Below are 22,161 nucleotides of genomic sequence, written 5' to 3'. Positions count from 1 at the left end.
TGTCGCCTGGGCTGGAGTGCAGCGGCACGATCTCAGCTCACTGCAAGCTCCGCCTCCTGGGTTCACGCCATTCTCCTGCCTCAGCCTCCCCAGTAGCTGGGACTACAGGCGCCCACCACCACACCTGACTAATTTTTTTTGTATTTTTTAGTAGAGACAGGGTTTCACCATGTTAGCCAGGATGGTCTCGATCTCCTGACCTTGTGATCCGCCCGTCTCGGCCTCCCAAAGTGCTGGGATTACAGGCGTGAGCCACCGCACCTGGCCTTAATGTCCTTCATGGCAAATTTTTTTGAGAATTTTTTTCATTCAAATAGCATTTGTGAAAAAATGTAGGGTGTCTTAGTGAAATTGACTGATGTTTTAAGTGCAGTTATCTTTAGGCTGGAGTCTGGGATATACTCAGGAAATGGCTGTAGCCCTCACTCGCTGGTCACTCACTGAGCTGTGTGCCGCCTGCCCCAGCCACTGGGAGTGCATGGATGCCAAGGGGGTGCCATGGGGGAGGACGTGCAGGCGTGAACTGTCTGGGGTCGGCCAGGCCAGGGAGGCTCTCTGCTGATGCTCTCCTTCCTTCTCTTCCAGTCTACACCTTCTCCGTCGGCAGACCTGCTGGGTCTCGGGGCCGCCCCCCCTGCCCCCGCGGGCCCCCCACCCTCCTCCGGCGGCGGCGGGCTGCTCGTGGATGTGTTCTCAGACTCGGCCTCTGCGGTCGCGCCTCTCGCTCCTGGCTCCGAAGACAACTTTGCCAGGTAGTCAGGTTTCCTGAGTCCTGCAGACAGGCACGGGGCTGCCGTGCCCCCTGACTTCCGGTGTGGCCGCGGCCAGCTGGACAGAGGTGGGCAGGGGAGTTTACCTCCCAGATTACTGCTTGGGGGAGACAGCGGGAGCTGCTGTGTTGTGGGTGGGTTTGCTGTGTAACTCCCCTCACAACCTTGATTTATGTGGACTGCAGTGTTCATTACTCTCAGGAGGAAAAGGAGGACGTGGAAGAAGCACACGGTCTGGGCGGTGGTTGTGTCCCGTCTGCACGGTGATGTCTGATCATGTTTCAGCTGCTGTTTGATAAACACTCTTTGTAGCTACACGTCTTCTCTCTTCGCCTCTTTCCTGTCTAGTTGGGCTGCTTTTCACTCTTTGACTTCAGCCGTCTTGTCTGTGTCTGGCCTGGAGGCCGGGTCTCTTGTCCTTGAGTTGCTCACTTGCCAAGTCCTTCTGTGAGGCCCACCCTGCTCACGCCTTCGGCCTCCACCCTGTGGTTCCCCCTGAGTGCAGCCTGTCTTTGCTGCTTGTCCTGCTCTAATTTCTGTCGGTGCCTGGGCACCTCCCGGCTCCCCATGTGCAGTGGTCTCTGCCTGTGTCTCCGTGGTCTTCACGTCGCCGGTGCTGACCACTTTCCCGGCACGTGCTCTCCCCGGCCCTCTCTGCTGGGCTCATCAGCTGTGCATTCCCCTTACTGGCTGCTCTCAGCCGTCTGCTTGTTTTCATGTCTGGCTGGAGGTCTGAGGTGCCCCCTTTCCCGGAGTTGACGCCCCTCCCCTGCTGCCCTGTGGGGTGGGAGCGCAGGTGCCGGTTTCTGTCCCAGATGGAGGTTAGAGAGCCTTTGAGGAGTGGCCTTTTGGCCCCCCGTTTTGAAGACTGTAATGGAGTTCTGGTGTTTTTAAATGTTTTTCAGTTCTTTGTATTCACGTTGCATGTGCGTTCTGTTTCCTGTTACGTGTTGGAAAAGGACTTAGGAGAGGCAGGCTGGCGTGGTGTTTGGTGCAGGTCGCCACTTGGGCTGAAAACAGTCTTACTGCTCTTAGAGTCGCTGTGTTTGTGATGGAGAATCCAGGTTGCAGGGCTCTGGTGGTGGCTGCTCCTCAGTGTCTCGGTGGCAGGAAGGGACAAGGGGCTGGGCAGTCCGTGGCAGCCGTGGCCCTTCCCTGCTGGGCGCTGCCTGCCCTGTCTCCATACGGCTGTGCTGGGAGCTGCACATGGCCCTTGTGCACGCCTCACATCGGGTGGCGCTGTCTCCAGCTGGCCGGGCCTCGGGGCTCTTGTGCATGTGGCCGTCTTGGCTTTGATCTGGCTACAGAGGATCATCAGGTGTCTGCGTGTGTTTGGTGTAGGATGGAGGCACAGAGCGCCTCAGGGCGAGCCGGCTGCGGTGGCTGCTGGCACACGGCTCACAGGACGGGGCGGCTGCATTCTCATGGCCTTGCAGAGTGGTTTGCATTTTCCCCAAAGATTCCTCCAGGCCAGGTTGTAGTTGAGATGACCCTTTAAAAAGCAAGAACCAAGCAGAGACACTGACCACAAGGGCCTCTCTGTCACGTCATGGGTGATCAGTCAGAGCCCCTCCCGTGTCCTTGACAGATTTCACTTCAAAGTGGCTTAGTCCAAACCACGAGTGTATACTCCATGGCCTCTCGTGTGGAGTGCCCGCTGGCTGTGGGCGGAGCAGTGACCCCGGGGCGCAGTAAGCACGTGGACCTCCCCTTCGGCCGGCTCCTCCTGTTAAGTGACCTCTGCTTTGTTAGCCGCCTGCTGTGAGCAGTCCCGGGTGAAGCCCAGTAGACATGTTCCAGGCTGTGTTGTGGATGACTGTCCTGTGTTGTGTGTTGGTTAGACCACACTTGACTTTTTGAAGCTTCACATGGCTGGAGCCGGACCAGCAGCCTGCCGGGTTGTGCAGGGGGTGGCTGTGGCCTCCAGAGGTGTGTGCAGGGACTGCTGCCTCAGCGGCTCTCGTGGCCACGGCAGGCTGGAGTGGGACACTGTGTGGCAAGCAGCGCCCTCCCGGCCCCAAGAGCGAACCAAGGGCCGCCCATCACTGCCCCTTGCCGTCTGTCGCTGCTTCCTCTGTCTTCCTGGCCTGGTCTTCATAGGGCAGGATGCCAATGAGCTGATCTTCAGGTCGGCAGCACTCAGACCTTCCAGGGTGGCAGCTGTGGTGCAGTTAGTGGAGACTGGGTGAGCGTAGGAGTGGCTGACCTTGATCTCGACGTCAGCGCAGGTGGAGGTGGAGATTTCAGAATTAGGCTGCTGCCATGCAGCATTTGCTTCTTAGGCACTGGGGTGGGTTGGGGGGACGGGGCGGCGCCATGACCTCCTGCCTCCCTACCCTGTGGTCTGAATCAGTGCCACATCCATCTCTGTGCTGGGTTCACCCAGGAGCCCTGTGCCACTGCCCCGCCTCCGTCTCCTCTTTTTTGGATCCAGGTCACTGTGGAGTTACAGTTTCCTAGAGGAGGTCAGAAGACTTGAAGCTCTTCTGAGAGAAACACAAATGAAAGCTAACCAACGCTATTTTATTTTCCCCTAATTCTGTGTAGTGTAGATAGGTGCCCTGTGGTGAGCACAACCCTGGGCTCCCTGTGCAGTGTAGACACTAACCATGCATGGGGTGAGAGGAGAGGCCAGAGGGGAGATGGGGGCACCCAGGGCCCTGCAGGGCTGTGCTGCTGGTGGGTGGCTGGCTGGGTGCCTGTGCGTGCATATGCATCAGCGGGGAGCAGTCAGGCTCTGATGGCGAGGCCCTCACTGGGTGGAAGCTCTGCACCCGTGTTGGCTGGAGTCTGTGGTGTGGCCAGAAGCTGTGTGCATGCCTTCACGCCCGTGTCCTGTCTGGGGCCGTGAGAGGCCATTACATGTGGACCAGCACGTTCCTGAAAAGCAGCTGCACCAACCAACCTCACAGGTCTCACCGGGGCTGTGTCCGTGTCCCTGCGCCCTGCCCACCATCCTCCTCCAGTGGCTGTTAGGAAAGTCCTTGGAATAGTTTTCCACTTTTTTCTTCCCTTGTGTCCCATAGAGGTTTTTGTGGCCTCCTCGTGCTATGAGTTTTTTTCCACAACAAACCCTTGTGTTTTCTGCAGGTGGCTCTGAGTGACACATATACTGTCCCTTTTCCCCTAGGTTTGTTTGTAAAAACAATGGTGTGTTGTTTGAAAACCAGCTGCTTCAAATTGGACTTAAGTCTGAATTTCGGCAGAATTTAGGTATGTGTTTTAATTACTTAATGAAACCGTCTCTTAGAAATATGGGAAATTAAGAGAAAATATTTGCAAATCATATACTTATAAGGGATAGATATCCGGAATATAAAAAGAACTCCCATAACGCAGTAAGAAAGCAGCTCAATTAAAAAATGGGCAAAAGAACAGCCTGGGCAACACATCAAGACCCCATCTCTACAACCAGAGGGGGTGGCGGGGAGGCGGGGGTGGGGGCAAAGTTGTTGAAAAGACATTCTCCAGGGAAAATACAGGAATGCTCAATAAGCACCTGAAAAGATGGACAAAGTCATGAGGGAAATGCCAGTCAAAACCACAGTGAGATACCACCTCACCCCGCCAGGACGACTGTTCTAAAACAAACAGGTAGCCTGTGCAGTGGCTCACGCTTGTAACCCCAGCATGTTGGGAGGCCGAGGCAGGCGGATCACTTGAGGCCAGGAGTTCGAGACCGGCCTGGCTAACATGGCGAAACCCTGTCTCTAATAAAAATACAAAAATTAGCTAGGTATAGTGGTGCGTGCCTGTAGTCCCAGCTACACGGGAGGCTGAGGCAGGAGAATCACCTGAACCTGGGAGGCGGAGGTTGCAGTGAGCCGAGATCATGCCACTGCACTCCAGCCTGGGCAACAGAAAGAGACTCTGTAAATAAATAAATAAACAGACTGGCCTGGTGGCCTGGTGACTTAGGCTTGTAATTCCAGCACTTTGGGAGGCCGAGGTGGGAGGATCACTTGAGCCCAGGTGTTTGAGACCAGCCTGCACAACATTGTGAGACCCCATCTCTACAAAAAATACAAAAATTAGCTAGACGTGGTGGTGTACACCTGTGGCCCCAGCTACTTGGGAGGCAGACGTGGGAGGATCGCTTGAGCCCAGGTATTTGAGGCTGTAGTGAGCTGAGATCTTGCCACTGCACTGCAGCCTGGGCAACAGAGCGAGACCTGTCGTTTGTTCATTCATTCATTCATTCATAAATAATGCATACATCAAAACAAACCAAAAAGGAAAAGGAGTGTCTGCAGGGCGTGGTGACGTTGGAGCCTTGTGCGCCGCTGGTGGGAATGTACAGTAGTGCAGGTACTGTGGGAAGTTCCTCAAGACACAAAAGAAGATGGAATTATTCTGTGACCCAGCAGTTCCACGTCTGGGTACAGACCCCAGAGGATTGAAAGCTGGGTCTTAAAGAGGTACCTGTCCACCCATGTCCATAGCAGCATTATTCACAATCACCGGAAGTTGGAAACAGCCCAGATGTTCATCGGTGGATGACTAGATAAACAAAATGTGGTCTGTCGATGCAGTGGAATATTATTCAGCCATCAAACAGCAGAAAGGAATGAAATTCTGATGCATAAAGCAGCACGGATGCACCTCGAGGACATGGTGCTCAGTGACATGGGCCAGACACATGGACAAATCCTGTGTGGCTCCACTCATGCGGTCCCTAGAGCAGTGACTCTGTAGAGACAGAACGTAGCTGGGGGATGCCAGGGCCTAGGCCAGGGGGATGGGGAGTTGGTGTTTAATGGGGACAGAGTTCCGTTTGGGAAGATGAGAACGTTCTGGAGATGGTGGTGGCAGCAGCTGCACAGTGTGGATGTACTTCCTGTGCCCTTGTGTACACCTAAATATGGCTAGGAAGGTGAATGTTAGTGTATTTTACCACAATTTAGAAGAAGGACATAAAAACGCCTTTGAGTGTAAAAAAATGCTGTGCACAGAACCCTGTGGCTGCAGGGGCCCTGGCTGTGGACCTGCCTCCTCTCAGCGCCTGCCTTGAGCCTCCTGAGGACTGCTCTGTCTCTCGTCTGTGAAAAACACGGAAAGAGTGTGAAAAAAGAGAATTAGTCCCCTGCCCGCCAGGGATCTGTTAGAAAAGTGAGGGTTGTCAGAGTCATTCTTGTGGGAAATGCTGCATTGAAAACAGATGGTGCTTTTAGTCCTGGTTTAAGTTTTTAAGCTCTGGGCCATGATAGCTTCACTAGGTGTTGGTTTTGGGTTTTTAAATTGTGGGAGGAGTGATGCTAAACTGTTTACTCTTCAAAACATTTGAGATTTCCTTTCTGAATTCAAGGGGTATACAAATGTTCACAAAGATTTTTTATTGTGATATAAATAAAAACAGCGACACATCCTAAATGTGCACCTGTGCCGTGGATGAGCCGCTGCAGTGAGGGCTAGTGTGCAACACCGGTGCTGTGCCGGACGGATGCCCAGCCGGGTCCCCTGACAGGAGGCAGCCGGGGCCGGTGCATGTGTTTGCGTGTTGCAGTCATGGGGCGGGGCCGGCAGAGGCTTGTGTGATTGTGGCATCCCTGGAAAAGATGCGTGGCAGGCCCCTCCCGCTGTAGCCCAGCTTGCAGATGGGGCGTTCTGTGGGCCCTTCCCGGTGCGTACGCGTGTGATCTCATCCATCCTGTGTGGGTGCACAGGAGGGGCTGAGGGAGGAGGGTGCTGGAGGGTGGAAGTTACCTCTGCGTGGAGGAGATACCCGGCCCCCGTTTCCAACACTGGTGTGCTCGTTCTAAAACTGGAAAAAATGTGTTCTTAATTTTAACAACAGTCATACATCACAACAGTGAACTTAAATTCAGCTGAAGATTGTGGGGGGCTCTTGTTTTTCAGGGTAAATATTCAGGGTAAGTGTGAAATGATGTCTGTGAAAAAATTGTTTTTGTTTCCTTTTAGGTCGGATGTTTATCTTTTATGGTAATAAGACCTCCACGCAGTTCCTAAACTTCACCCCAACACTAATCTGTTCAGACGACCTTCAGCCTAATATCCTTGGCTTTATTGCCCCATGCCCACAGACAGCATAATGTGGGGCTTAGAGGAGGCCTTTGGGGAAGTTTTTTGGTTTTCTTATTTTGTTAAAATAGCAAGATAATTCCAGATGCTATATGAAAATCAGGCAATCATAATCTGCCTATGGTGTTGGGCAGCAAGAAGAAAACAGGCAATCTTCCATATTGGAGAGTCAACTTTTGAGAATGCATCTAGAAATACTATGCGTATGCCTCCTCCCCTTCCATTTGGCTAGTTTGAGTCCCTTTGTTTTTCAGCTGGTCTTACTCTCCTGTGACGTTATCTTTAAATCCCTCCTCTCCGAAGCCTCACAGAGCTGCTGCTTGCAGAGTGTGGGAGGCGCTGGTGGGGACTGGAGCACGGTGCGCACCCCAGCCGAGCTTGTGTGTGCTTCTGGCAGAGCTTTTGGACTGAAGATTTTCCCTTCGTAATGCCAGAAGTGTTACTAGAACTTCCCCAGCTAAAAGAGGGAGACGCTAACGTCTCTTCCTCTAAGGATAGGCCCGCCAAATAGAGTTAGCGTGAAGACCTCAGCTTGATCAGAGACGGTGACACCTGGGGATTTATGGTCAGTGACCTGAGTGAAGCAACTTCCTCCTTGCCACTGGCTGGTCTGTGTTCATTTTAACATGAACGTGTTTTAATGCAGACTGTTCAAGCTAACTGTTTCAAAGCAGTCATTAAAAATACACATGTAGGATCATGTGTATTAAAGACTTTGTTCAGAATCTGGAGTGGAAGCTCTGACTCCTACTGCGCCCCTTTAGGGTTCCCTCCCTTGGGGTCCACTTGGCTCGAGGCAGCAGCGAGCCCAGCAGCTGAGTGGCCGGTGGCACACGACCCAGAGGGAAGGAGAGGCCTGCACCCTGCTGCCTCCTGGACCCAGCTTTGCTGCTGTCACTGTTTCTTCAGGAGAGGCTGTAGGCAAACTCTTGTTTTCCAGCATGAAAACAACCCTGGTCACAGCAGGGCAGGCTCTTTTCTGCGTCTCGCTGTTTCAGGAGCCTGCTATTCCCGGGATTCTTAAAAGTTTTCCTGCCCTACTAAGCACCAGCTTCTGCTAACGGTGACAAAAATTGTGTGTGTAAGAACCAGAGCCGAGGCTCAGAGTGAAAACAGACAAGTAGTATATAATCTAAGTGACTTTTTAAAATGGAGGAGCCATTTTGGAAGTGTGAGAAGCAGACAGTGTTTTGAGGATTGTCCGGGTGGAGGGGCAGGGCCGGGTGGTGTGGCTGCCCCTTGACCCGTAACTGGTGGTTCTGGAGCGTGGTGAGTGTGCTTGCCTCCACGGGTCCTGCTGGGGCTCTAGCCTGGCCTGCTTCTGCTTCTGCCACTGGGGCTTGCTCAGCTGGATTCCTTAACACACGCACACCTGAACCTGCAGACCAAGCCCGTGGACCCGACTGTGGAGGGGGGCGCGCAGGTGCAGCAGGTGGTCAACATAGAGTGCGTGTCCGACTTCATGGAGGCGCCAGTCCTCAACATTCAGTTCAGGTAGGAGCCATCTGTGCGCCCCAGGCCAAGGAGTGTGTGGGCTCCTGAGCTGTGTGCCTGGGCTCCTGGGCCCCATGACTGTGCCTCCATGTCCTTCCTGAGGGGACCCAGGGCATGCGGGTGCTCACAGTGCAAGGGTGCGGCCTGAGCTGTTGCTGCCCCCAGCTCTGCAGAGCTCAGGAAACAAGGGGAGGCGAAGCCCTGGGCTCCCAGATGGCAGGTGGCAGCTCCCACATGGGGCCTTGCTAGGGTCTTTCTGGGCACCGTGAGGCCCACCTCATGGGGTGGCAGACAGCCAGGGCCCCCGCGCCACCTGCCCGGCTTGGTACCAGACGACAGCTGCGGGGTGAAGGTGGCTGGTTTCCTTCGGACCCTGGCCTGGGGGGTGCGTTTTTTGCTCAGTTGAGCTCAGATCATACCACTTTGCTTATTTTTTTAAAAGCGTAGGATTTTCCTGCTGCGACTGTTCATTACTCTCACTTTTCAGTGACTACAAATAGCGTGTACACAGTCAGCCCGTCCCCTGCTGGGTGTCTGCAAGGTTAGGAATGTTGAGAAAAGCACACTTTCTAACATTAAAAATATAGAGAACTTAAGATTGTGTACTGTAGAATTCGGGGACGTAGACGTGCAAATTTTTGTTTCATTCTTTGTGCAAATGCCTTTGCCTTTTTAAAGAGAAAACATCACACTATTTGCACAGACTTGGAGTTCTGGGAAACAGATGAATGGGGAGAAGTGAGGCACAGGGACATCCTGCCTGTGTATGTGGCCCTGGCCTGTCCTCCTGTCTGTGGGTGACACTGGACACTGAGCCACACATGATCCGTGGGGACTCAAGGCTCGGCCCCCCCGCCCCGCTCTGGTGGGTGGCAGTAGGTGGGGACGCTTCTCACTCCCGGCTCTTTCCCGGTCCCTGGGGCCCTCAGAGGAGGAGCTGACTGTCCCTCAGCTCTTTCCTGGCCCCGGGGGCTCTCGAAGGAGGAGCTGACTGTCTCTTTCTGCTGCTGCTGCTGGCAGGTATGGGGGCACCTTCCAGAACGTGTCTGTGCAGCTGCCCATCACACTCAACAAATTCTTCCAGCCGACAGAAATGGCATCTCAGGATTTCTTTCAACGTTGGAAGCAGTTGAGCAAGTGAGAAACCTGTTGTCCTGTAGGGGTGGGGGGTGGGGACGGGGCTTATTTGAAAAGGTGGGCTTTGGTCTCTGGCCTGGCTGAGAACACTCGCCTTTGCTGTTTCTCACAGTCCACAGCAGGAAGTGCAGAACATCTTCAAAGCAAAGCACCCAATGGACACAGAAGTCACCAAAGCCAAGGTAGCACGTCTGGAGGGACGGCCCCGGGGGACACGCTGCCCGCGACCCAGCGCCAGGGTCTGGAGGGACGGCCCCGGGGGACACGCTGCCCGCGACCCAGCGCCAGGGTCTGGAGGGACGGCCCCGGGGGACACGCTGCCCGCGACCCAGCGCCAGGGTCTGGAGGGACGGCCCCGGGGGACACGCTGCCTGCGACCCCGCGCAGGGTCCTCATTGTCCTGTTTCTTTGGACAGATCATTGGATTTGGTTCTGCACTTCTTGAAGAAGTTGATCCTAATCCTGCAAATTTTGTGGGAGCTGGAATCATCCACACGAAAACCACCCAGATCGGATGCCTGCTGCGCCTGGAGCCGAACCTGCAAGCCCAGGTCAGGCCCTCAGGAAATGGCTGAACACACTTGAGTTGCTTTTTATTCTGGCACAATGTACATGGTGAGATGTGTAGCTCTTTAGTGCAGTTCAGTCAGTTTTGACCGATGTCGTGTGCCCGTTTAACCACCACCCTGTCAATACGTGGTTGCATCCCAGCCTCCCCACAGCTGGCCGCTGTGGAGCATCGTCCCACCATGGAGCAGCCTGGCCCTGGGCGGTGGCTCTCCCAGCTGTTCCTCTCTGTCACCGCGTTGTTCCTTCTCACCACGTCCCGTTCTGTCGATGGACACCTGTCTCTGTTTCACTCAGGCGGCACCCAGGAGTGCTGCTGCTGCCCAGGGCCTGTGCATGGTTAGTGCTGCAAGAAGCCGTCCCACAGCTTCTCCAGGTGGCCGTGCCACTTCGCACTCCCGCCAGCTACGTACGAGGTGCTAGGCGCTCCCATGCCAGCCTTGTTTTCATGCTGACCGTGTGTGTGGTGCTCAGGCCTCTGCCGAGCTGTGGATGCCTCCTCCCTGGGCGTGGCCCACAGGGTTCTGCATGGCGGGTCCTGGGCCCAAGGGCTGTGTGGGCCTCGGCATGCCCGCTGACCCGCTGTGCCCTCTGTTTCAGATGTACCGGCTCACGCTGCGGACGAGTAAGGAAGCCGTTTCTCAGAGATTATGTGAATTGCTCTCAGCGCAGTTTTAGTCATGAGGATGGAAGACCAGGCTCGTGTGTCTTGCGTTGTCTTCGTCTGTGCCGTTTGTCTTCGTGGCCATCCTGCAGATGAGCACCCTGTGTCCAGTGCCACAGCACAAGGCGCCTCCCCGCCCCGCTGCCCCAGACCTCTCCCTTTGGGCTGGACAGGAACACACGTGTGTGGCTCAGGAGGAAAAGCTCAGCCTGGACTGCGGCAGCCACGGCAGAAGGTGGATCTTGGGATCAGTTTTTATAAAAATCGAGACAGTTCTGTGGTTAAATCTACAAATTAAAGGGAAATTAGAAGTTGGCGTGAACGTGGCGTTTGTGGGAGTGTCACTGAGATGGCCCGTGCTGCCGCCCACCCCGCCTCGGAGCCTCTGGGAGCAGCAGTGCTGCCGCGCATGGTGTGGGCTGAGCCTCGGTGTGTGGCCGTCCTGGTAGCTGCACACCTGGCATCGTCGTGGGCCCTTGGGAGGAGCACAGCTGCCCCTGGTTTTGCTGCAGTCCCAGATGGACAGTTTTCCCAGGCAGGATTTTAATCTAGAATTTAGAAACATTTGTATTTGTAATGACTTCTGGCAAAATCACATGTCCTGGCTGGATGTAATTGTTTTCCTTTCCCAGCTCCTGTTTGTGAAGGGCGTCTATTATGCTCCTGCAGTCGCCGAGGCCTTAGATGTGTAGCCAGGGGAGGAGCGTCCTGCCAGCCCCGTGGGGCCCCCAGGACTCCAGGGTAAAGCGTGGGCTGGTGGCGCAAGACTCAGAGGTGTGCTCGTCTCTTTCCTGTCAGAGTGGGCATCCCCAGGCCACGGTGCAGGCCTGAGTCCTTCCACCAGCCCCGTCCAGTCGTCCCTGGAGGGGCTGTGGAGGAGGGAAGCCTCTGTGTGGTCAGGAAGTGAGGGGGCCATTGGCCGCATGCTGTGTGTCACCTGTGGCTTGTGTCTCACCTGTCATCTGGACTCAGCACCCAGGCTGCACGTCTGACACCTGAGAGGCGAGAGAGTGGGGCTGGCCTAGGAGCCAAGGCTGGGGCCTTGCGCTCTGTCCCCAGGATGGTGGCCTTGTTTGTCCTAAACACACCCAGCACGGGTTCTGGCTTCCTGACATGCTGTGCAGGCAGGGAGGGTGGGTGGCCACACGTGCTTGAGGGTTTTCACCCTGGCCCTCAGCTGCCTGCTGTGCGGGTCCCTGGGGCAGCTGCAGGGGCTCACGGACCCATCAGGGTCTCCACAGCTCCCCTGCAGTGTGTGCATCCCACGTTGTCTGTGGCTCTCCTTCCGGCGTGTCGGGCTTTGATCACAGGATAGCCATGTCAGTGGCGTGCGCCTCTCGCACTGGCCATTCTGGGTCTGGCGGTGCCAGGTGTCGTGACATGCCTTGCTGGGCTTGTTCTGCAGCTGGGTGGTGTGGCTCATTCTCATGTTCCAGCTGCTGGGCAGTGCTCTGCCCGTGTGCTGCACCTGCAGGCCGCGTGTGCTGCCGTGGATCTCCTGCATCCCTTGACCCCTCCCGCCATCAGAGGAAAGGCTGCTCCCCGAGGCACCGCTTCCCTGTGCGGCGCTGCAGAGGGGCCCTCAGTGTGGCACTCCTCGTCAAAGAAAAATAAAGGCTAGAACAGTACCCTGGATCATGCGCTTTCTTTGGGGGGAAAGCATCCCACCTAACACTCATAGCTCCCCGGGGGCCGTGTGAGGCACAGACCCCAAGGTCCCTGGCCTGTCCTTCAGCACGTGGGCTCACGGGCAGCAGGCATCAGAAAGTGACCTGCCCTTTGCTCTGCCAGTTTGATTCTGGGTGTGTGGTGGAGCTTTTTGGGACTCAGGTCATGTGGGAACTCCTCCAGCCTGGCCTCAGGGCTCCCCGCTGTACAGTGTGTTGAGGTGCAGCCCAGGGCTCCTTCCTGGGGAACGGGAGGCCCCGTGGGGATCCTCCAGTTGATCCGACCACAGATGGTGCAGAAGGGGCTCTCGGGCAGATGGGGGTGGCCCCTGAAAGATGGTGGGCTTTGCCAGAGACGGAACAGTCCTAGTGGAGGGAGGCAGGGGCCCAACGCCAGAGGCAGCTTCTCTTACCAGCCCAGACCCTGCTGGGGGCAGCCCTGCCCAACTGCAGATCCCAGGGGCCCACAGGGTGCCGGTGTGGGTCGGGTGCCTAAGGGGCTGGGGAGAGGCAAAAGCAGTGCTCAGAGACCAGCCTCTGTGCCTTGACAAGAACCAGTTTATTTGGAGTCTCTGGCCGGGTGACGCCCTCTCCCAAGGACAAGCTGCTGGGGATGGGTGTGGTGCTGGCAGGGGCCTTCTGCCTGGCTGGGAGCGGGGGCGGCTGTCCTGCCCTCGCTGCCACCCTCTGCCCTTCCTGACTGGGGAGCTCCTCTTCTCTGTGCTGGTGGCTGCCTGGGCCTCTTGCCCCCATCTCGGCACAGGTTTCTGTGCCCTCCTCGCCCCTGATGGGTGTGGTCGAGCGCCTGCTCTGTGGCTTATCTGCAGGGTTCTGGGCCCAGCAGGGCTGGGGCCAAGTTCAGGGGCTGGGAGGTGTTGGACGGTGGGCAGGGGTGGTTGGGAGTGCCCTGTGTGCCTGGGAGGGTCCGTGGCCACTGCCCGCCTCAGTCCCTCTCTGCTGGCTCAGGGTCTGCAGGAGTGTGGTGGTCTGAGCCTCTGCTTGGCAGCCCCTCTCCCACTGGTGCCCCAGGTGAGCCACGGCCCAGGGCACTTGGGGGCCAGGCCTGGTGACCAGGAAAGCAGCTGCCGGCACAAGCGGGAAGGGGGCTGGTGGGTGTTTTCCTGTCTCTCATCTGCAGTCCTTCAGCCCCAGGAGAGCAGGCAGCGACCCTGCTAGTCTCCACAGGCCACAGAGCTGCACACGCAGTGGCTGAACACCTCCAGGGTGAGTACGAGCCGCCGGCCAGGCGTGCTGGGGTCTGGGCAGGGCAGCTCCAGCTGCTGCTCATAGGAGTGGAGGGGGCGGCAGCAGCTGCAGCGGGCGTCCACCTGCTGGGTGATGACGTTGAAGCTGCCGAGAAGTCAAGACAGAGCAGGGTCATGGCTGCTGCAGGGGCATACGGCTCCTCCCTCCCCAGGGCAGCTGCTCTACAGAGGCCTGGACCTCCCCGCTGAGCTCCCGGCTCACATGGGCCAGGGCGGTGTTAGGCAGATGGAGCGCAGAGTGGCTCACCTGATGGGGCAGCAGGCGCCTGGGTGGGGTGCATGAACCTGCCCTGGCGTCTCTCTGGGTGGGGTTGTGAGCACCTTGCTGGACGTGGGGCAGGCCTCCCACCTGTGGACTCACCTGGCGGCGGAAATGCAGGTGCCCTCACAGCGGGTTACCGTCACGTTCGCCATGCACCCCTTGAACGTGATCTCCTGCTGCTGCTCCCGCACACTGCAGACCCCTGGTGGCCAAGTGGACGGTCAGCAACGCCCAGGGTGGGCATGGAGCGAGGAGGGAGGGAAGCCCTGGCTAGAGACCGGGGTCCCCATCTATCTCTGGACTCTACTGCCCAAGGTGTGGTCTCCCCTTGTGGAGCCCCACAGAGTTCAGACCTCAGCCATACACAAAGGCAAAGGCCAGCAGCATCCTAGTTTGTTTTTTCCCCTCAAAGTCGCTCTGCTGGAGTCCATCAAGGTAGAGAATTTTCTCAGCGGACTCAGCACATACTGAGTCCTGGGCCTGTGTGAGCCACCCTTGGGCCCCAGCTTCCCTGATGCCCAACCCCAGGCCTCAACACCGACCTGTGGGCATGGGCTTCTCTGGTTGGCCGGACCCAGGACCTGCAGGGGGGCCGGGGACACCGTGTCAGTGACCCCAGAGGGGGATAGATGGTGTTGCGGGAGCTCTGTGTGCCCCAGCTGGGGAGGAGGGAAATGGAGCAGGCCCCGTGGTCTGGACTCCTGGAAGGGGCGGGGTGGGGGCCCGCATGGAAGGCCCAGACAGACAGCCTCAGCGAGAGGCCTGGGCACATGGCAGGCAGCACGGAGCAGGGTGGACCGATGCAGGCAGTGGCAGCGTCGGCATTAGAAAATGCCACTGGGGAGCGTGGGTTTAAAAGTAGAAAAGGAGTCCTGGGGTAAAGGCTGGACTCTGCTGCCCGTGTGCCCTCCCCTGGCTGCGCCCAGCTTCGTTTTCTGGCTGCAGAGAAGACAGGTCGCCTGGAGCCTAGCTGCCCACTGCAGAGGGCTTTCTCTGGGAGGGTCAGGACTCTGGGTGCTTCCATAGGCCCTGCCGTCCCCAGCTGTCCTCCCCTCCCAGCTGGTTCCTGCTCCCTCACCTCTGCTTCTTGGGGTCACCTCCCTGGCTACAGTTTGCACCCAAGTCCTGGTCTCAGGGAGGGACCCAAACCAAGATTCCCTCAGCCTGCAGCAACGAGCTGCCACCCACGTGAGAGACTGTGAAGCCATCTGTGGCATTGCTGCCTGGTGGAGGTCGATGCATGCGAGGGACCCAGTCCCTGGGTGGTTGCCGTGAGAGGAACACCCAGGAGGGAAGGGAGGGACATCCCTGGAACGCGAGGTGAGGTGGGCATGGACAAGGCCTGAGGTGTGCTCTGTCCCCAGGCATCCCATGGCCTGGGGAGCAGTGGACTCGCTCACAGGAATTGTCACGAGCACCAAGGAGCAGGTGCCCTGGTTGCCAGGTCCAGCTCCACCTTCAACAGGTCCTTCGGGGCGAGGCAGGGGCTGTGCCAGACTTTTGTGTCTCTCTCTGCACTTGGAGGAAGGGCTGTGCTGCTTGAACCCTGGGGTCTGGCCAGCCCTGACATCCTCTGAGCACCCAAAGGGGCAGCCGGGGAAGGCTTTTGGCAGGTATCACTCTGAGGGGAGGCCAGGAGTGCAGCAGTGACCGGGCATGAGTGAGCCAGTGCAGGGAAAGGTCAAGGTTAGCTGGGGAAGAAGGCCCAACGGGGAGGCCAGGCACTTGCTTGGCCAGGACAGCGTTGGCATAGAGGGTCCCCAGGAGAGGAGAGGGGAAAGGCCTGGCAGGCGTGTAGGGAAGGCGGGGAACAGGCGTGTGGTCCTGGGATCACAGGACCATGAGGGGTAAGCTGAGGCAGGGGCTGTCTGGGAGTCACGAGCACAGAAGTGAGGCCAGGAGGAGGGCCACAGAGATGTCACTTACCAGGTGAGGTGGGCGTAGATGTCCCGAGAGAAGATACTGGGGCAGAAGCAGGGGTGCTTCCATGCGCAGTGAGGGAGCTGGTCAGGAACCGCGTGGTAGGCAACGAGGTGGGACCAGGGTGCCTGGTGGTAAGGTTGGTGACTGGAGAGCTGGGGATACCCGTCACCCCCGAGGTGAGTGACACAAAGCCTGACGTGGGAACTCGGGTGGTGAGAGAAGTGGACCGTGAGGTGGTGGACTGAGAAGAGAAGGCAGGGGCGGTGTGGGTGCTGGCTGTGGTCCTGGGCGTGGACGGAAATGCAATGGTGCTGGAGGCTATGTGGCTGGATGGGGTGGGAGACACGGTAGGAGTGGATATGGGGAGTAGGGCAGAGAGAGTGAAAGGAGAGGAGATAGTGTGGGGGAGAGTGGCCCTAATGGTAGTAGAGGCAGCTGGAGAAGAAGGAAAAAGAGGAGATGCAGACACTGATGCAGTTGTGGGATGAGTGAACAATGAGGAGTGTGAGCCGGAGCTCAGGGTTGTGGAGTGCACGGGGGTGGACACGACAGAGGAAGACGTGCCAGCAGAAGAAGATGAAGTCTGGGGAGAGGAGTGGGAGGAGGACACATGAGAAGAAACGGAAGAGGGGGCAGAAGGACTGGGAGAAAATGAGGAGGACAGCTGATTAGTTGTGGAAACAAGAGTGGTTGCAGAACTTAAGTGGGGGAGTCGTGTGGTGATAGGTGATGACGGTGGCCTTGAGCTAGAGTTCTGAGGCAGCCGAGACGAGGAGGATATGAAGGAAGAAGAGGCTGTGGCTGTGTTGAATGAGCTGTGGGCTTGGCTGGTCCCACTGGTGGTCACTGTCATTGGTGGGGCTGTGTGGGTGGATCCTGTGGCCTTGAATGTTGTCAGTGGAGGAATGGTGCCTGTTGCCATTGAAGGGATGGAGGAGAAAGTGGACATCTGTGCGTGGGTAGGGGTGATGACTGTGTGAGTACTTGGAGTCACCAAGGAGGTGGAGAAAGGTGGAACATGAGTGGGAAGAGTGGTCTGAGGGTGTGATGGGGTTGGATAGGTAGTGGTGGTCTGGAAGGGTGTTGCAGTCACAGGACCTATGGAAGAGAAGGGACTGCTCCCTGTAGGTGCGGAGTGTGTGGTGAAGGGTGTGGGTAGCCTGCTGCTGGTGGCCGAGGTGGTGTGGGCCACAGGGGTGCCAGTTCCTGTACTGGTGGGCTTGGGGGTGATGTTGGTGGTAGAAGTTGGGGTGACTTCAGGATGGTGTGTGGAGGAAGTGTGTGAATGTAAGGATGTAGAGGTTTTGGCTGTGCTGAATGAGCTCGGGGCTTGGCTGGTCACACTAGTGGTCGCCGTCAATGGTGGGGCTGTGTGGGTGGACCCAGTGGCCTTGACCGTTGTCGGTGGAGGAATGGTGCCTGTTGGCGTTGAGTGGATGGAGGCAGAAGTGGACATCTGTGCGTGGGTAGGGGTGATGACTGTGTGAGTAATTGGAGTCACGAAGGCCGTGGAGAAAGGTGGAATGTGAGTGGGAAGTGTGGTCTGAGGGTGTGATGGGGTTGGAAAGGTGGTGGTGGTCTTGACAGATGTTGCAGTCACAGGACCTGTGGAAGAGAAGGGACTGCTCCCTGTAGGTGGGGAGTGTGTGGTGAAGGGTGTGGGTAGCCTGCTGCTGGTGGCCGAGGTGGTGTGGGCCACAGGGGTGCCGGTTCCTGTACTGGTGGGGTTGGAGGTGGTGGTAGAAGTTGGGGTGACTTCAGGATGGTGTGTGGAGGAAGTGTGTGAATGTAAGGATGTAGAGGTTTTGGCTGTGCTGAATGAGCTTGGCGCTTGGCTGATCCCACTGGTGGTCGGCGTCGTTGGTGGGGCTGTGTGGGTGGACCCTGTGGCCTTGAGCGTTGTTGGTGGAGGAACAGTGCCCGTTGGTGTTGAGTGGATGGAGGCAGACGTGGACATCTGTGCGTGGGTAGGGGTGATGACTGTGTGAGTAATTGGAGTCACGAAGGCCGTGGAGAAAGGTGGAATGTGAGTGGGAAGTGTGGTCTGAGGGTGTGATGGGGTTGGAAAGGTGGTGGTGGTCTTGACAGATGTTGCAGTCACAGGACCTGTGGAAGAGAAGGGACTGCTCCCTGTAGGTGGGGAGTGTGTGGTGAAGGGTGTGGGTAGCCTGCTGCTGGTGGCCGAGGTGGTGTGGGCCACAGGGGTGCCGGTTCCTGTACTGGTGGGGTTGGAGGTGGTGGTAGAAGTTGGGGTGACTTCAGGATGGTGTGTGGAGGAAGTGTGGGAAGGTAGGGATGTAGAGGTTTTGGCCGTGCTGAATGAGCTCGGGGCTTGGCTGGTCCCCCTGGTGGTCAGCGTCGTTGGTGGGGCTGTGTGGGTGGACCCTGTGGCCTTTAGCGTTGTCGGTGGAGGAATGGTGCCTGTTGGCGTTGAGTGGATGGAGGCAGAAGTGGCCATCTGTGCGTGGGTAGGGGTGATGACTGTGTGAGAACTTGGAGTCACCAAGGAGGTGGAGAAAGGTGGAATGTGAGTGGGAAGTGTGGTCTGAGGGTGTGATGGGGTTGGAAAGGTGGTGGTGGTCTTGACAGATGTTGCAGTCACAGGACCTGTGGAAGAGAAGGGACTGCTCCCTGTAGGTGGGGAGTGTGTGGTGAAGGGTGTGGGTAGCCTGCTGCTGGTGGCCGAGGTGGTGTGGGCTACAGGGGTTCTGGTGCCTGTACTGGTGGGGTTGGGGGTGATGTTGGTGGTAGAAGTTGGGGTGACTTCAGGATGGTGTGTGGAGGAAGTGTGTGAATGTAGGGATGTAGAGGTTTTGGCTGTGCTGAATGAGCTCGGGGCTTGGCTGGTCACACTGGTGGTCGGTGTCATTGGTGGGGCTGTATGGGTGGACCCTGTGGCCTTGAGCGTTGTCGGTGGAGGAAGGGTGCCTGTTGGCGTTGAGTGGATGGAGGCAGACGTGGACATCTGTGCGTGGGTAGGGGTGATGACTGTGTGAGTAATTGGAGTCACGAAGGCCGTGGAGAAAGGTGGAATGTGAGTGGGAAGTGTGGTCTGAGGGTGTGATGGGGTTGGATAGGTAGTGGTGGTCTGGAAGGATGTTGTGGTCGTAGGACCTGTGGAAGAGATGGGACTGCTCCCTGTAGATCGGGAGTGTGTGGTGAAGGGTGTGGGTAGCCTGCTGCTGGTGGCCGAGGTGGTGTGGGCCACAGGGGTGCCAGTTCCTTTACTGGTGGGATTGGGGGTGATGTTGGTGGTAGAAGTTGGAGTGAGTTCAGCATGGTGTGTGGAGGAAGTGTGTGAATGTAAGGATGTAGAGGTTTTGGCTGTGCTGAATGAGCTTGGGGCTTGGCTGGTCCCCCTGGTGGTCAGCGTCGTTGGTGGGACTGTGTGGGTGGACCCTGTGGCCTTGAGCGTTGTTGGTGGAGGAACAGTGCCCGTTGGTGTGGAGTGGATGGAGGCAGAAGTGGACATCTGTGCGTGGGTAGGGGTGATGACTGTGTGAGTAACTGGAGTCACCAAGGCCGTGGAGAAAGGTGCAATGTGAGTGGGAAGTGTGGTCTGAGGGTGTGATGGGGTTGGATAGGTGGTGGTGGTCTGGAAGGGTGTTGCAGTCATGGACCTGTGGAAGAGATGGGACTGTCCCTGTAGGTGGGAGTGTGTGGTGAAGGGTGTGGGTAGCCTGCTGCTGGTGGCCGAGGTGGTGTGGGCTACAGGGGTTCTGGTGCCTGTACTGGTGGGGTTGGGGGTGATGTTGGTGGTAGAAGTTGGGGTGACTTCAGGATGGTGTGTGGAGGAAGTGTGTGAATGTAGGGATGTAGAGGTTTTGGCTGTGCTGAATGAGCTCGGGGCTTGGCTGGTCACACTGGTGGTCGGTGTCATTGGTGGGGCTGTTGGGTGGACCCGTGGCCTTGAGCGTTGTGGTGGAGGAAGGTGCCTGTTGGCGTTGAGTGGATGGAGGCAGACGTGGACATCTGTGCGTGGGTAGGGGTGATGACTGTGTGAGTACTTGGAGTCACCAAGGAGGTGGAGAAAGGTGGAACGTGAGTGGGAAATGTGGTCTGAGGGTGTGATGGGTTTGATAGGTAGTGGTGGTCTGGAAGGATGTTACAGTCATAGGACCTGTGGAAGAGATGGGACTGCTCCCTGTAGATCGGGAGTGTGTGGTGAAGGGTGTGGGTAGCCTGCTGCTGGTGGCCGAGATGGTGTGGGCCACGGGGTTGCCGGTCCTGTACTGGTGGGGTTGGGGTGATGGTGTAGAAGTTGGGGTGACTTCAGGATGGTGTGTGGAGGAAGTGTGGGAAGTAGGGATGTAGAGGTTTTGGCGTGCTGTATGAGCTTGGGGCTTGGCTGGTCCCCTGGTGGTCAGGTCGTTGGTGGGGCTGTGTGGGTGGACCCTGTGGCCTTGAGCGTTGTCGGTGGAGGAATTGTGCCTGTTGGCGTTGAGTGGATGGAGGCAGAAGTGGCATCTGTGCGTGGGTAGGGGTGATGACTGTGTGAGAACTTGGAGTCACCAAGGTGGTGGAGAAAGGTGGAGCATGAGTGGGAAGAGTGGTCTGAGGGTGTGATGGGTTGGATAGTAGTGGTGGTCTGGAAGGATGTTGTGGTCGTAGGACCTGTGGAAGAGAAGGGACTGCTCCCTGTAGGTCGGGAGTGTGTGGTGAAGGGTGTGGGTAGCCTGCTGCTGGTGGCCGAGGTGGTGTGGGCCACAGGGGTGCCAGTTCCTTTACTGGTGGGTTGGGGGTGATGTGGTGGTGAAGTTGGGTGACTTCAGGATGGTGTGTGGAGGAAGTGTGTGAATGTAGGATGTAGAGGTTTTGGCTGTGCTGAATGAGCTTGGGGCTTGGCTGGTCCCACTGGTGGTCAGAGTCGTTGGTGGGGCTGTGTGGGTGGACCCTGTGGCCTTGAGCGTTGTTGGTGGAGGAACAGTGCCCGTTGGCGTTGAGTGGATGGAGGCAGACGTGGACATCTGTGTGTGGGTAGGGGTGATGACTGTGTGAGTAACTGGAGTCACCAAGGCCGTGGAGAAAGGTGCAATGTGAGTGGGAAGTGTGGTCTGAGGGTGTGATGGGGTTGGATAGCTGGTGGTGGTCTTGACGGATGTTGCAGTCATGGGACCTGTGGAAGAGATGGGACTGTTCCCTGTAGGTGGGGAGTGTGTGGTGAAGGGTGTGGGTAGCCTGCTGCTGGTGGCCGAGGTGGTGTGGGCACGGGTGTGCGGTCCTGTACTGGTGGGGTTGGAGGTGATGTGGTAGAAGTTGGGGTGACTTCAGGATGGTGTGTGGAGGAAGTGTGGGAAGGTAGGGATGTAGAGGCTTTGGCTGTGCTGAATGAGCTCGGGGCTTGGCTGGTCCCCTGGTGGTCAGTGTCGTTGGGGGGCTGTGTGGGTGGACCTGTGGCCTTAGCGTTGTCGGTGGAGGAAGTGCCTGTTGGCGTTGAGTGGATGGAGGCAGAAGTGGCATCTGTGCGTGGGTGGGGTGATGACTGTGTGAGACTTGGAGTCACAAGGAGGTGGAGAAGGTGGAAGTGAGTGGGAAGTGGGTCTGAGGGTGGATGGGGGATAGGTAGGGGGTCTGGAGGATGTTGAGTCCAGGACCTGTGGAAGAGAAGGGACTGCTCCTGTAGGTGGGAGTGTGTGGTGAAGGGTGTGGGTAGCCTGCTGCTGGTGGCCGAGGTGGTGTGGGCTACAGGGGTTCTGGTGCCTGTACTGGTGGGGTTGGGGGTGATGTTGGTGGTAGAAGTTGGGGTGACTTCAGGATGGTGTGTGGAGGAAGTGTGTGAATGTAGGGATGTAGAGGTTTTGGCTGTGCTGAATGAGCTCGGGGCTTGGCTGGTCACACTGGTGGTCGGTGTCATTGGTGGGGCTGTATGGGTGGACCCTGTGGCCTTGAGCGTTGTCGGTGGAGGAAGGGTGCCTGTTGGCGTTGAGTGGATGGAGGCAGACGTGGACATCTGTGCGTGGGTAGGGGTGATGACTGTGTGAGTACTTGGAGTCACCAAGGAGGTGGAGAAAGGTGGAACGTGAGTGGGAAGTGTGGTCTGAGGGTGTGATGGGGTTTGATAGGTAGTGGTGGTCTGGATGGATGTTACAGTCATAGGACCTGTGGAAGAGATGGGACTGCTCCCTGTAGATCGGGAGTGTGTGGTGAAGGGTGTGGGTAGCCTGCTGCTGGTGGCCGAGATGGTGTGGGCCACGGGTGTGCCGGTTCCTGTACTGGTGGGGTTGGAGGTGATGGTGTTAGAAGTTGGGGTGACTTCAGGATGGTGTGTGGAGGAAGTGTGGGAAGGTAGGGATGTAGAGGTTTTGGCCGTGCTGTATGAGCTTGGGGCTTGGCTGGTCCCCCTGGTGGTCAGCGTCGTTGGTGGGGCTGTGTG

General features: G+C 57.4%; 2 protein-coding genes across 5 annotated transcripts in view; one reads left to right on the top strand and one right to left on the bottom strand.

Moving 5' to 3' along the window:
- Window positions 1-12,295, top strand: part of AP2A2 (adaptor related protein complex 2 subunit alpha 2) — an 88,114-nt gene extending 75,819 nt beyond the window's left edge. The window contains exons 15-22 of one of the 4 annotated variants that reach the window (XM_030802106.1): window positions 586-752; window positions 3,901-3,983; window positions 6,690-6,779; window positions 8,180-8,303; window positions 9,324-9,440; window positions 9,553-9,622; window positions 9,857-9,991; window positions 10,608-12,295. In XM_030802106.1, the coding sequence (XP_030657966.1) occupies window positions 586-752; window positions 3,901-3,983; window positions 6,690-6,779; window positions 8,180-8,303; window positions 9,324-9,440; window positions 9,553-9,622; window positions 9,857-9,991; window positions 10,608-10,685 (864 nt within the window). In that variant the 3' untranslated portion in view covers window positions 10,686-12,295. The other 3 variants (XM_030802107.1, XM_030802109.1, XM_030802108.1) reach the window with 3 other exon arrangements.
- Window positions 12,296-12,370: 75 nt separating this feature from the next.
- The window catches only part of MUC6 (mucin 6, oligomeric mucus/gel-forming), a 34,771-nt gene continuing 24,980 nt past the window's right edge, over window positions 12,371-22,161 (bottom strand). The window contains exons 34-39 of the mRNA XM_030802105.1: window positions 21,486-21,672; window positions 19,469-19,676; window positions 18,181-18,964; window positions 15,792-16,671; window positions 13,965-14,067; window positions 12,371-13,688 (exon numbers count right to left, since the gene is read on the bottom strand). Of these exons, the coding sequence (XP_030657965.1) occupies window positions 13,511-13,688; window positions 13,965-14,067; window positions 15,792-16,671; window positions 18,181-18,964; window positions 19,469-19,676; window positions 21,486-21,672 (2,340 nt within the window). The 3' untranslated portion in view covers window positions 12,371-13,510. The remainder of the gene's footprint in view (window positions 13,689-13,964; window positions 14,068-15,791; window positions 16,672-18,180; window positions 18,965-19,468; window positions 19,677-21,485; window positions 21,673-22,161) is intronic.

Source organism: Nomascus leucogenys, chromosome 21 (genome assembly GCF_006542625.1).
Source record: "Nomascus leucogenys isolate Asia chromosome 21, Asia_NLE_v1, whole genome shotgun sequence".
Classification (NCBI taxonomy): Eukaryota; Metazoa; Chordata; class Mammalia; order Primates; family Hylobatidae; genus Nomascus; species Nomascus leucogenys.
This window is presented reverse-complemented; position numbering and strand designations above follow the sequence as displayed.